Source organism: Penicillium oxalicum, chromosome I (genome assembly GCF_001723175.1).
Source record: "Penicillium oxalicum strain HP7-1 chromosome I, whole genome shotgun sequence".
Classification (NCBI taxonomy): Eukaryota; Fungi; Ascomycota; class Eurotiomycetes; order Eurotiales; family Aspergillaceae; genus Penicillium; species Penicillium oxalicum.
The window spans coordinates 3,690,095-3,703,643 of NC_064650.1; the positions used below are offsets into that span (position 1 = coordinate 3,690,095).

A 13,549-nucleotide genomic window follows, 5' to 3' on the forward strand; every position below is an offset into this window, starting at 1 on the left:
TTTCTTTTTTTTTTCAAAAACAAAAGAAACTTTCGTGATACCACTCGAGATAGAAGAGTTTCCAAATCTGAGATGGCAGTACTATGCCATTGGACAGCACGTTGAAATTCAGACATATATGATGACATGTAGGGTGAAGATGGCAGGGTAGAAACGAAACGAATATATAAATACACGGACCCTTGATGCAAATGTTCCGGACGCGTAAAGAAACACTCGGGCCAAGCCAAACGGAAACCAAAACAAGCAGACCATCGATGCGGGCGCCCAGCGTCTATTTGATCTTCTTAGCCTTAAGCTTGATGGTCTCTCCGTTAACGAAGATACCCTTGCCCTTGTACGGCTCTGGCCGTCTCCACTCGCGAATCTCCGCGGCAAACTGCGTTACTTTACGCTTGTCCACACCCTCGAGGAGAATACGAGTGGGCTGGGGCGTGCTGGCCTTGATTCCCTCCGGAACACCCAGCTCAATTGGGTGCGAGAAGCCGACCTTGAGCGAGACGAATTTCTGACCGGGATAGGTGGCGGTCACGGTAGACGCCTTGTCTTCAATGGTGGCCCTGTAACCGACACCGACCATACTGAGAATGCAGATGTGACCCTCTGAGACTCCGGTGATGTGATTCTGAAGAAGAGCGCGCATTGTGCCTGAAGTGGAGATGGAGATGTTTGTTAGATAACCGGTGCTTTTTCTCTCTCAATCGATCTGAGATGTTGGTTTGTATGGCCAATTGCGTGGAATATAGTACTTACCCCACATGGCGCGCTGGTGAGGTTCCTCGGCGTCGTCAACGCTGACGGTAGCCTTCAAACTGGCAGCATCGTAGTTGACAGTTAAGAACGAGGGAATGGTGATAGACATCTCGCCTGCATCGTCGAAATACGTCAAAAGTCAGCCTAGCTCCGGCCAAAGTCCTGTCCCCATGTGTCCAAACATACCCTTGGGGCCCTTGATCTGAGCCGAGTACTTGGGTATATCCTTTCCACGAACTTGCATCACCGACTTGGGGAGGTCGACCAGATTGAACGACACCTCCGGGGGCACGGAGATCGGGGCGCCGCCGACACGGGATTGCATCGGCGTTGTGGTCGAAAAGCATTGTGTGCGAGCTGGAGAGAATGCCGGTGTAAGGAAAAGAGGAAGGGTACTGCGCTGGAAAGGCTCACGGAGGAGCTGTCGCGCGCAGCGCTGAGGAAGACACGCCATGTCTTTTTTTTCGGTGATTTGATGATGTTTGGACCTACTTGCGCTGCAGCTTGGATTTTGTCGGAGTAGATTGCGGGCCCCGACCGAGTGAGATTATCACGTGATGTGAAATTCCACTCGGACTGGGTAGGCTCGCGAGTTGCCGGGGGGGGGGCCTGAGGAATATGGTGTCTTGATGGAGAGTCCAGCACTTGAGTGGCCATCGGATGGTTAAATCACGGGACCATTCAATCGCAGCCGAGCACTATCACATTTTCTTACAGCTCCTTGCAGTTATACATTACCATGAAAATGTCTCTGCGGGATTAGAATTTCCAAAAATCAAGCACTTCTCCTGGTCAGAATCATTGACCAGTCGAATAATTCTGTATCCTCCTCGATAATCAACGGCTTTTGCCAAAAAAAAAATCGAGAATCTCATGGGCTGTTTCGTCAAGTACAAAATCTCCGCGACAGTGTACCTGGTCCGGAGCCACAGTCAATGACTTTGGCCAGTTGGTAGTAATGCGTCTCTGAGAATGACCGTGCATCGATCAACAGCTCAGGAGAAGGGTTTCCTGTGGCCTAGTTGATTCTACATAGATTGGCCTACCCACACATGGGGGAGCATGAAACAGAATGATGAAACGAGAGGGGGCAAACAGCCGATGAATAACTTTACCTCTGAGTCTCCACAGCATACCATGAAAAGTTGATCCTGCAACAAAGCTGGGCGTCTGGTCCTTGCTAACAAAATACGGTGGTACCCTTTTCATTGGGTCATACAGTTGCTAGAGAACACATGGCCATCAGTCCTACAGTACAACTACTTACCACCTTTGCTTTTGATGCTTCATGTAGGGATTTCCTGGGCACTGTGTCGATCTCGACTCGGCCATTACAATTCACTTCAGGGGCCTGGACAGCATGTCTGTACAAGAGGTAATCGTGGTCATATTCGGGTCATTACATTCGTTATAGGGGGTGATTATGTACTTCGGGGGTGATGGATGGATCTCGGTGATGGCCCATCCGACCGTCACCCACAACATACAGTCGTCTCCTCCACACCCTTGGAGTCCGGCAGCGTTTCTTCCCCAATTGTCACCACCATCCAATCGCAGAAAAACTTGCCGAGTCCAGCACCGACAAAGATACAAATGATCACATAGACATTGAAGTACATGGCCAATAACATGACGATGTATGCACCACCAAAGGTCAGCGCGTGGATGATCGATCGGGCCAGTTGCTGCAACGGCGTCGCGCGAAACTTGAGCCCCACCGGGGGGCCGCGGGTCACGCAATCGGTCCGCTTGGCGGCCAACACTGCGGCTTGGCGCCGGAATTGGCGCTCCAAAAGAAGATCGTACTCTTTGCCCATGCGGCGAAACGCCTCCACCAGCATGACCAGCAGAATGACGCCGATGCAGGTCGCAGCAAACATGCCACCGTTTTTGATCTGCCACCCCGTAGATAAGAAGCAGGCATCAATGGTGTACCAGTTGAACAGCATCTGGAAAGTTCAGCGTTAGCGGGTAAAAGTCGGCAGAATTCTCCCGTCTCGGATCAGGCTTGGCACTCACCGAGATTTTGCACTCAGGGCCGGAGCCCTGGGCGCCCATGTCCATGCCGTGCATCGTGGAGAAGGAAAGGGGGACTCGCGCTTGCGTGGAGAATTCAGCGCGGTCAACCGGGGGATGATGGCAAGTTGATAAGGTTGTCTTTCAACAGTCCTTCCACGTCTTCGGCAGGCAGGAACTTGGAGGACGGGGTCCTAATGAGATCTTATACATTCCAGATTTGGACCGTCATGTCCTGGAGCCCAGCCTCGGCGATTACCGGAAGTGGAGCCGTTCTCCGCTCTTTTGTTGGAAATCTGCTCAATTGCGCGCAAATTGTCGTGGGGACTTGCTCGTGTATCGTCTTGAGTACCCCCCCAAGCTCCCTCAAATGTGCTCATCTTCACCGTGCAGGATCGTCCCGGAGATATTGGGCGAATGATTGATCTGCTGAAGAAGCTCTTCCCGGTTCCGGGAGGTTTTGTCACACGTATAACAAGCATCCTGGTACCTCCCTCTATCCTGAGTGCAAAGTACTTCACATCTCACAAGCCTATAAGCATCTTAATTGGTGCCAGGGTCTCTTGATGAACGATCACTTCCCCCAGTCAACATCCGAGCCCTAGATATTACCAAAATCGTGCAAATTGACTCACAAGCTGGACGGAACGAAGGCACGATGTCATTTCCTAAACTAGATGCGCGGCACATCCAAAACTTCACCGCCGCCAAAACGCTCGAACACCACTGGGGTTATGCAGATCGCGCAATCCCTTGCACGAACGATCCCGGCTCATGCGCTTATCTGGACCTTGTCTACTCCTCCCATGACCGAGGTATGCTGTACAGCGGCATCGTCTGGGCCACCATTGTTGGAATTCTTTTCATATGGGCTCTTTTGCGTCAGTTCAATCGGCCACAGACCACGCCAATGTCGAGCAGGCCTCGCCTGGCGGGATTTCGCAAACTGCATGTCACCCTCGCAGTTAGCGCTCGGAAATACCTCCTCCCTGATGGAGCTCGCTGGATTTTCGGACGGACAAGTCGCCTCCAAATCTCTGTCCTCGCGGCTCTGGCGGGCTATCTGCTCGTCTTCACCTTTGTGGGTATGACCTACCAAACATGGGTCACGCCTGTGTCGGGGAAGAAAGACCTCTACAACACACGCTCGACGATCGGCCCCTGGTCTGATCGAATTGGAACTCTGGCATATGCCCTGACCCCTTTGTCAGTGCTGTTGAGCAGCCGCGAGTCCTTTCTCTCGGTGATTACCGGCCTGCCTTACCAATCGTTCAATTTCCTGCATCGCTGGCTGGGCTACATCATCTTCGTACAGGGATCACTTCATACGATTGGCTGGTGCGTCGTAGAACTCAAAATGTACCAACCGCAGCCCACCGTGGGCATTGCGTGGATCACACAAACCTACATGATCTGGGGCATTGTCGCCATGGCCCTGCTACTCCTGCTCTTTGTCCTGAGCACCCCATGGGGCATCAGAATGACGGGATATGAGACCTTCCGCAAGCTTCATTACGTTCTCGCCATGGTGTACATTGGCGCTTGTTGGGGTCACTGGGAGCAATTGAGGTGCTTTATGATCCCGTCCCTGATATTCTGGTTCCTTGACCGTGCAGCACGTCTGGTTCGTACAGCTATTCTACACTATCACCCGTACGAAGGCCAAGGCATGTTGGGATTCAAACCTCTAGAGGCTGAAATTACCCGCTTCCCGGATGAGGAATACGGCGATGTGCTTCGACTGGATCTCGAAAACAATCAGGAACCGTGGGTCATTGGCCAGCACTACTTTTTGTGCTTCCCGCAGAGTAGCGTCTGGCAGTCACATCCCTTCACACCTCTCAATGCCCCCGAGGTTGTCAAAGGCAAGGTGAAACATTCTTACATCATCAGAGCAAAGTCTGGAGAAACCAAGAAGCTTGCCGACCGTGCTGCCGCTGGTACCATGTCCATGCCTGTGATTTTGGCCGGTGGTTACGGCGAGGCCATTGACAAGGGGTTGGATCCTAGCACAAACATCATCTGTATCGCTGGCGGTACAGGAATTACCTATGTCTTACCACTTCTCCTAAGTCTGGCTCAACAAGCTCCCTCCCCTGAGCGAAGGATTGACTTGGTGTGGGTGATGAGACATGCCAGCAACGTCGAGTGGATCCGTCCTGAGTTGGACATTCTTCGTGGAGCCCGAAAAACCATGAATCTGCGAATTCGAATGGTCGCAACCAGAGACACAAGCAGCGCGAACACGTCCCAAGAGAACGTCTTGCCATTGAAGCAAGACGACGAGAAGCAAATTGCCGCCTCCCAGGCAAGATTCTCAGCTCTGGGCGAGTTGTGCGATTGTGCCTTTGACGTTCCTCTCAAGCTCGGTGGCGGGTCCTCTGATCTCAGTCGACGTCCTGACCTGGGAAAGTTGGTCTCGGACTTTTTGGACAACACCACCGCGGGTCCAACCAGGATATACACAAGTGGTCCCGGTGGAATGCTGAGCGAGCTGCGAGATATCGTGGCAGCTTGTAATTCCCCCTCGAAAGTGTGGAAGGGACAAGAGAGATTTGACGTCGACCTGGTCTTCGATGATCGTCTCGAATGGTAGATAACGCGGGGGATCAAACGCACAGTTAGCCCTATATTACTAGGCAGGGTGGTATTTCGGAGCATTGAAGTGTAATGGCTGGTAACCGACCATTACGGTCTCTCCTCGCCGGTCGAGGAGGCAAGATTTTATGAGGACTCATGAAGAGACCGAGCAACGACACAGTGTCAAATACCTAATGAATGTTATGAGAGCGTACAGCATACAGATCTGAGGCCATCGGCTTGTACACATCTATGTAATGAGTTGTGGAAGTATTTTGAATCCACCTCATGGACTTGTGCTCCTCTGGATCCATTCATCTTTTTCTTGACTCATATCGACTGACTAAATTTCAAATATATGCACCAAGCTTCCAAATACGGAAAAGTGAAGTGCACACGACCCTGGAGTCGTAAAAGAGTTCTAGCACAAGCCTTGAATTTTTCGACGTGTCTATTACTTGCTGGGGCCTGCTCACACTATATCTACTGTGTACGGAATCCAGAACAGCAACAATAGTCCATTTTAAGTTCGGGTTAGACAATTGCAGCGCTTCCCGCGGTTTAGAAATCTGTCGTCTCACAAGTACAGCATGACAGCGCCTACCCCTTACTGGTGCATAATGGTAGTTACGCGGCTATTCCTTTTGCAAACGCACCGGCGTTGGGATAGCCAGCGAGTTACAGTAATGTGAGTATCCGATTGGTGGGATGCTCATGCATGTCTGTGACCGTGAACTTGGAGAAGTGATAGAGATCATGTGACTGTACCTGACTCGTGTGATCGCTTTGATCTCTCCATTTTACTATCGTTACTCATGTTCTATTTCTTCCTCGGTGACATGTAAAGTCGATTTTGCTTTGCCATGGTGCTTTTCCCGCACGCCCATTACGACTGTTCCCTGTGGACTTCTTGAAAGACCGAGAACCGCCCTCGAAGTGAGAGTCCGTCAACGCGTCTTCAAAGTATGGAGCTCGAGATGCTTTACGACGATGTTGCATGGGAGCAATCCGATGATATATCTGAGACTTGGCTTCTACAATTCCTCGATATTGATGTCAAACGACCCATTGCAATGTTCATTTGGAAGCATAATTCGGGTGATGATCCTGTGTTTGCAATTCTTCGAAAAGGGTCTTTCAATATCACGTTACAAATGAAGTATACCCACAACGCAATCAACATCCGCTTCTCCCAGCCTGGCGCTATTCTCTTTCCCGAAGAAAAGACTCAAAATGAAGTTGCTGTGATGCGATATCTCTCCGATCAGACGCAAATCCCAGTTCCGTTTGTTCTTCGCTCGGGTACACGAGCAGAAAGTCCGCTCAATTTGAGTCCATTCATCATGATGAGCCATATTGAGCACACCACGACTATTTATGATGCTCTCAATACACCAGGGTGTCCGAGTGAAAAACGGGGAAGTCTTGATCCAAACATCAACGAGAATCAACTAAAATTGCTCTATACAGAGCTAGCAAAGGTCGTATTGCAGCTTTATCGGACAGAATTCTCTAAAATAGGGTCTCTGAACCAGGTAGATGATTTCTCTTGGGAGATCAATAGCCGGCCGGTATCAATGAATATGAACGAGCTTGTTCGGTTAGGGACACTTCCTCGATCCAAACTTCCTAGTCTTGGTACTACCTTCAACACAACATCCTCATACATTGAAGCCCTCGGACAACTAAATATCCAGCATCTACTTCATCAGAGAAACGATGCAATAAAGTCTGCCGATGACTGCCGTCGGAAGTTTGTTGCCAGACAGCTTTTTCCCAAGCTCGCGAGAGAGAAAAAACTATCTCTGTCATCCCATGAGAGCGGCCCCTTCAAACTCTGGTGTGACGATTTCCGTCCCGGTAATATACTTCTCAACCACCGCATGCAGATCGCCGGTGTGGTAGATTGGGAGTTTGCATACGCGGCACCGGTGGAATTTTCACACGCACCGCCATGGTGGCTCCTCATCGAGAGGCCTGAAAAATGGTCCGAAGGTATTGAAGACTGGACTCGAGTCTTCGATCGCCGACTCAAGACCTTCCTTGCGGCAATGAAGGCGTGCGAAGATACCGATCCTCAGCTCCCAGAACAGATGCAACAGAGTTGGGATAGTGGGGACTTTTGGGTGATCTATGCTCTTCTGAATAGTTTCGCGTTTGATACGATTTACTGGCTGAAGATTGATCGGCGGTTCTTTGGGCCTACGGGGAAGGGTGAGCCGGGTGAAGCTTGGAAAGAGCGCTTGATTCTGTTGAATGACGACCAGAGGGCTGAGATGGAAGAGTTGGTGACGAGGAAGCTTGAAGAGATGGAAACTCGAGTCTTGGCATGGGATCCAGATGAGTACACAGAAGGATTTCGCCAGGAGTTTAAGCGAAGGAGGGAAGCTCAAGAAAAGGAGGGTGGAGAACCTCATCAGGAAACAGTCGAGGAATCTCATGAAGAAGCGAGAAGCTTGCAAGAATAGATTTATTGTTCTCTACCTATGGTGGGCGGTTCCGGGCTCTTGAATGGCAATACAACCGACTTTCCCTCGGGACTGTTAATTCGATTCATAATTACTGTGGAGGTTGAGCGAAATAGATCGAGGTCATTATCTATCCAAAGTCTAATACTTGCTACTAGTCGTAGGTCAAACCCAAAAATTTGAGGAGAATGGCTGGTGACTTAACTGGCCAGAAGATTCTACACTGTACTCTCCTTATGGTGGATGATTCCGTGGGATGCGATACCTGATGAGGTCAAATGAGGCAATCGACTGTAAGAGACTTGGGACGACTTATGGGGTTGCTCAGTGCGCTCCAGCTCACTCAGGTACCTGGGTGAGGCCTTGATCCTGACCGAAGATCGGTCCATGACTTAATTCTGTGCTCTCTGATTCGATCTTTTATTACCGTCGACGAACTCAGACCCAGAGATGTGTTCACTCCTGACAGTGCTAGGTCTGCCTTTTTGATAATCTCAAATGCTTGGTCTTAGTAAAATAGGATTTGGGTTCGGCTGTTTTTCAAAGAGTAGTCTGTTCGATCTTCTAGGTATTCGAGGTCATACTAGAATTTGTAAAACTGTGGTTTTTAACGCTGAAGGCTCTTCGTGGGTCAACCTCGTGACTAGAATGCAATGAAGTGAAATCTGAAATCTTGCGTCTCTCACTTGACACCCAGCGTCTACTTCGAGTCCACACCATCTCCCTCCCCTCCAGTGCTCAAATTTTGGGGACCATCGTTTATCCTCAGTCAGCTTTAGATTACTGCGAATAAGCCTTTTCAGCCATCTCCGCCCTCCAGCCATAATACAAAGTATCATCAACTCTAATTCGGAGATTCTGGTTCAAAGGACCCAACCTTGTGTCTTTGCAAGCCTTTACCGGCCTCGATTCTTCTGGTGGGGTTTCTCAACAGTGAATCGAATCGGAGTGTTCAACTCTCAGCACTGCAGTTTCTTGGTGGATGGTTTCAACTCATCCATTCACAATGCAAACCTCAACCGTCCATCTTCTCCTCGGTCTTGCTTTGACCGTTGCCAGCTGGGCTGGAGCTAGCTCAACTGGGCATGGTAAGAAATCGAAACGAGCAGGTCACCCTTACTTTCCTCATCTTTCAGACTGACAATTTCATTGAGAGAGCCTGATATCCCCTAAACGCCCACTGAACGAGAGCAACGTAGTCGCCAATCTTATATCTAACAACCATCAGCATGACTCGATTTTCACCCAAGCCGTTAATATCATTGAGTCTTTGAGCACCTCTTCGTCTTGCAATCGTCTCGCTGCAACCAAGCTCATGACCTCATGCCAAGAACTCGGCGGCAAGGCTAACTCTGATCCTGAGGTCAACCAAAAGCTCAACATGATCCGCTCTATCTACGCTGCCCGGTTGGCAATTTGTGAGCTTGAAGGGGCATCAACTCTCATCCCTCAACCGTGCATTGCCATCACAGCATCAATTCGAACACCATCAACCTCGGGGTTCAGATTTCTTCGCAAACCGACTTCGCATCATCTGGATGAGAAGAAATTGCCAAAGAGGGATCTGGAACTTTGTCTGAAAGCTCTAGAATCGCGGCCTCAATGGTGGACCTCATATAGCAATAATCGCCAGAACGCAATAGTCATCTGCCAGGCATCTCGGGCTGAGACTGAAAAGGAAGAAATTCTCGGCCTCCATCATTCACTTACAGAGAGCACTATTAAGCTCAATGAGGGTCTCCAGGAAGCTCTCCATCAGGCAGAAAAGACCGCAGCTGAGCACCAGGCGTTTCTTCAGAATGTTCTGGTCCTGCAGGAACAAGCGACGAAAGAGATGGAAGAAAAGGGAACATTCATTGGTGGAGCGTTCGACAAATTGCTAAGGAAGATAGAGGATGGGTTTGACTGTGTCGGTGCGGCAGTCACCACAACGCTCGGCAAACTGCATATGGAATCTTCAATTTTGAAGCAGGTCAGCTTATTCTATGTGCACCGGCAAAAGGATGAATTTACAACATTGACACTGTCTCAGGATCTGAAAAACAGCTCGTCCCATGCGAAAGCTCTCCATGAAATATTGCTCGCTACCCACAAAGATGTCATCACTCGAAGTCATCAAGTTGCGCAGATGCAGGTGCATGACTCAATCGTAGCAAAAGCAATGACCTCTGACCTTCAGAACTCTTTGCGGTCTTTGGCTGAGGCAGATGTGGCTCAGCTTTCTCAGCAAATGGCAATCATGGATCAAGCGCTGGTATGCTTCCATATGGTCTTTTGCACTCTAATTTGGGTGTCCCACATGCTGATGAATCAGGAATGGCTCAACAATCGCTTGATCGTTGCTATCGAACAAGAGAACAAGTTGGCAGAGGTCTGTTCTCGGGTCATGTCCTGATACAATGACGGTAGCTTAAACCGAGTGCTAATTTTACCAGCGACTCCGGGCAATGGACAGTTCTGTGAATCAAGCACAGCTAAAAGCAGAGGAACTCCAACATACTCAGCAGCTTCAGGCAGAACAACTATTGACCCAGCAACAGACCCAAGAGTCGATCCGGTTCAACGCCCAAGTATCCCAAGCTTTGCTGGACAAAGCCACTAACACAGCCGCCAATTTACATACTCTACTTGACGAAGCTGCGATCAAGATCAAACAAACCCCCGGTCTTCATCAGAGTGGTCTTTCGGGCTGGACTTTGTGTTTCATGATTCTTCTTCTGGTTGGCGTGCAGAATTTCAAAGCGGCTTTTGGATTGGTGTTTTTCATCTTGGGTAAGTCTGGGAAATCGTTATCAACTACTGTCACATCTCGCTAATCCAGCATGAACAGGACATTTGATCGCGACGACGATCTTTCCACTCTTCAAGGTATATCGCTCTTCGTTGGGGCCTCTTTGAAGGTTCTGCTTGCAGTCTGAGAGCATACTTCTATCGCATATCTCGATACACTTAGCCCACCAACAAGTAATGGACTTGACTTTGAGTCGTCTTCTCATGGCAAGGAAAAAATTCAATTACCATTTAAGGATTTGTTGCTGGCCAAAAGGGTCTTTGATTCGCGCGGGGGTATCATGATTCTCGTATCTTGAGGCAAGTAATTTACAATGACGAGACGCGTGATCATTCATCATTACCGCCCGATGAATCTCCATCCACATCTCCCATCGTCACATCACCATTCTCAGCGACACCGCTAGATGAGGCAGCCGCAGCCTTTTGCTCTCGAGCCTTCTGTCGACGCTTGAGCTTGCGCTCCCGGTTCTTGCGAGTCTTCTTCTCGGCTTCCTGCTCCTTGGCGGCCACGGCCGCTGCCGTTTTCTTACGAAGTTGGACACGGCGTTTTTTGCCGGGCTTTTTCCTGGTTGAGGGGGCCTTCGAGACCGGAGCACCTTCGATCACGTAGACGGGGACATCCTTTGCCGTGGGAGGCATCTTCGTCTGATGACGCTTAAGGTGAATCACCCGCCAGGGAAGATCACAGCCCGGCTGAAGAGCATTTATTTTTAGCCATTGATCCCTTTTGAGATTCAAGGGACGCAGCGGGTACAACTTGGAGGAGAACTTACCCATGGTTGCGTCTTCGCCCATGCTGTGACGAGATCGCCAGTGACTGCGATTTCTTCGAAACGGCGTCTTTGTGCGGCTATCTGCTCTTTCACCTCATCACTTTCTTCTTGCCCAAGAAGTGCCGGAGTGGAGAAGTAATACTGCCATCCACGGGACGCTTTGACGAATCGACCTTCTGAAGGGTTCCCCGACGGAGATGGAGATCGCAATCGAATGCGTAGCTTTTGCGTGACTGGCGCAATTTGTCCCAGTTGGCCCGCAGAAACATCATTCGCCTTTGCTGGCGTATCTCCCGCTTTTCCTGTCGCTTGTGTGCTTGCTGAGGTGTTTGCGGTGGGCCTTGCTGGGGCACTGAAGAGACGGAACTCGAACTCTTGCTCGTCCTCGTCATTTTGCTCGTCGATCGGTGGGTTGTTATTTTCGTTATTCACGTCAGTGGGTGCGGACAATCCCATCAATCCATCTAGATCGAGCAGCTTGCCCAACCGGGCGTGGGCATCTTGGAGGTCGCTTTCATCGACGGGTGACGGTTCACGAGAGGAGGCCGGGGATTCAACCTCGTCCCGGCGGACGCTGGATATACACCTCAGTTTCACTTGTCCAATCTCCAATCAGCAGACCAATTGTGACCAGCTCACCGTTTCGCATTTGGTAGACTAAACATGATTGTAGGTTCGTGAGATGCGCGAACGATGTTCGGGACGAGCGCCACGGTGAGCGAAGCCAAAAATCAACGGCATTAATGCCACGCTCCGGGCAACGCACTTCCTTATCGCTTATCGCCTGTCGCATGACACCCGCCGCGCGCACGGACTCACTTTCTGGACGTCGCCAGCCTTCTTGGCGATTGTGAATAGCACTCCTCGAACTCTCCAGGCTTCCTGCTTGCGCCTGGCTCTTTTTGATCGCCTCTTGGACTCGCACTCCCTGCATGCGTCGCGCGATTTCATGACTTTGATTTTGCTTTGCACATTCAACATCTCCGACACTCTTTCTATCCTCAACGAATCCTCCGGTTGTTGCGACGAGACGCTTCCCTTCCCCGAACGTGCCCCAAGCCGACGAAGACCCGCCGTTTGATCGCGAGACCGAGACCGAGACCGAGACCGTTTCATAACCTTCCGGTTGCATCTTCTTCCATCAGAGTCGCACATAATCACCTAAAATCAGTAACGATGGGCATCTGTTCTTCATGCCTAGGCGGCAATCGCCGTGATTCTTTAGAGGTTGGTTGCGACAAGAGCCCTTCGTTGAAGAGATGCCCAAATTAAACTCTCCGCGCATCTACCCGAACCGGAAAATCAGACATTACCAAGCTATGAATGGATAAGGTTAACATTTTTTTTGTTTCTCTCTGTTAGCCTGAATCTTCGCGACTGCTCGACGAGGATCCTTATCAGACAAGCTACAACTACGGGTCACTTCATGCCCAACAGACCACCCAGCCGGATCCGGAATCCGTGCGACGAGAGCGAGAAGCTCTCGATGCCATCTGCCAGCGTACTTCAGAGTGAGTAAAACCGGCTCGGGCAGCTCTACGCATCCTTTTGCTTATGCCCTTGAAAGCTGCATAAGATCATGACTGACCGTTCGAACTCACCCGTTGTACTGTAGCTCCGTCATTGATATCTGGTCACTCCAACCACAACCACACCTCCAACCCCAAGCCACGCTTCCCGCGCCAGTATCAACACCCAATTCTCCCACGCCGTCCCGGGATCAAAAAAGCGTGACGGTGGTTACGGTCGACAGAGACCCCAGTCGTCCTTCTTCCGGCAATACAGCTCCCAAGCACTGGGGCGAGGTCGTGGTGAACACGAACAAGAAGCGCTCCCGCCAGAACCTCAAAGAGAATGGCGATGGGGCCCGTGACGTCTTTGGTGTGCTCAAGGTCACCTGAAATCGTGCAGGTCATCAATAGCAAACAACCAAAAATGTGTCCGCGCTTCGTGCTCCGTGCAGACCTGATGGAACCGCCACAGCTACCAACATGAGAACAGACGGGCCGCAAAGTTCGACGCATGCCTTGAAGAGCAGCGTCGAACTACCTGACTCGGCATTCGGCATTCGGCTCTCCGGCCCTCAGCGCCCCATTCCTTGTATTCCTCACACTCCTTGTCCAAACCGTTCATTTCCTTTCTTTTGCCTTCCTTCTTGTTCTTCTC

The 13,549-nt window shown here is 50.4% G+C and overlaps 6 protein-coding genes across 6 annotated transcripts; 4 read left to right on the forward strand and 2 right to left on the reverse strand.

Annotated features, from left to right (window-relative positions):
* Nucleotides 1-274: 274 nt before the first annotated feature.
* POX_a01211 (54S ribosomal protein L6) lies at nucleotides 275-2,826 on the reverse strand (the record flags this gene model as incomplete). The annotated part of the gene is made up of 6 exons (XM_050110141.1): nucleotides 275-648; nucleotides 754-867; nucleotides 940-1,174; nucleotides 1,246-1,362; nucleotides 2,241-2,702; nucleotides 2,773-2,826. 6 exons carry the CDS (start codon nucleotides 2,824-2,826, stop codon nucleotides 275-277), a joined length of 1,356 nt encoding a protein of 451 aa, XP_049973909.1.
* Nucleotides 2,827-3,427: 601 nt separating this feature from the next.
* Nucleotides 3,428-5,365, forward strand: POX_a01212 (uncharacterized protein; the record flags this gene model as incomplete). The annotated part of the gene is made up of 1 exon (XM_050110142.1): nucleotides 3,428-5,365. The coding sequence occupies one exon, from the start codon at nucleotides 3,428-3,430 to the stop codon at nucleotides 5,363-5,365; it is 1,938 nt and encodes a 645-aa protein (XP_049973910.1).
* A 949-nt stretch (nucleotides 5,366-6,314) lies between these two features.
* POX_a01213 (uncharacterized protein) lies at nucleotides 6,315-7,817 on the forward strand (the record flags this gene model as incomplete). Its single annotated transcript, XM_050110143.1, has 1 exon — nucleotides 6,315-7,817. The coding sequence occupies one exon, from the start codon at nucleotides 6,315-6,317 to the stop codon at nucleotides 7,815-7,817; it is 1,503 nt and encodes a 500-aa protein (XP_049973911.1).
* A 1,006-nt stretch (nucleotides 7,818-8,823) lies between these two features.
* Nucleotides 8,824-10,715, forward strand: POX_a01214 (uncharacterized protein; the record flags this gene model as incomplete). The annotated part of the gene is made up of 5 exons (XM_050110144.1): nucleotides 8,824-8,905; nucleotides 8,972-10,071; nucleotides 10,132-10,188; nucleotides 10,253-10,589; nucleotides 10,648-10,715. The coding sequence occupies 5 exons, from the start codon at nucleotides 8,824-8,826 to the stop codon at nucleotides 10,713-10,715; spliced, it is 1,644 nt and encodes a 547-aa protein (XP_049973912.1).
* A 222-nt stretch (nucleotides 10,716-10,937) lies between these two features.
* On the reverse strand, nucleotides 10,938-12,048 carry POX_a01215 (uncharacterized protein; the record flags this gene model as incomplete). Its single annotated transcript, XM_050110145.1, has 3 exons — nucleotides 10,938-11,303; nucleotides 11,384-11,957; nucleotides 12,023-12,048. The coding sequence occupies 3 exons, from the start codon at nucleotides 12,046-12,048 to the stop codon at nucleotides 10,938-10,940; spliced, it is 966 nt and encodes a 321-aa protein (XP_049973913.1).
* A 511-nt stretch (nucleotides 12,049-12,559) lies between these two features.
* POX_a01216 (uncharacterized protein) lies at nucleotides 12,560-13,284 on the forward strand (the record flags this gene model as incomplete). Its single annotated transcript, XM_050110146.1, has 3 exons — nucleotides 12,560-12,610; nucleotides 12,746-12,894; nucleotides 12,999-13,284. The coding sequence occupies 3 exons, from the start codon at nucleotides 12,560-12,562 to the stop codon at nucleotides 13,282-13,284; spliced, it is 486 nt and encodes a 161-aa protein (XP_049973914.1).
* Between the last annotated feature and the right edge of the window lie 265 nt (nucleotides 13,285-13,549).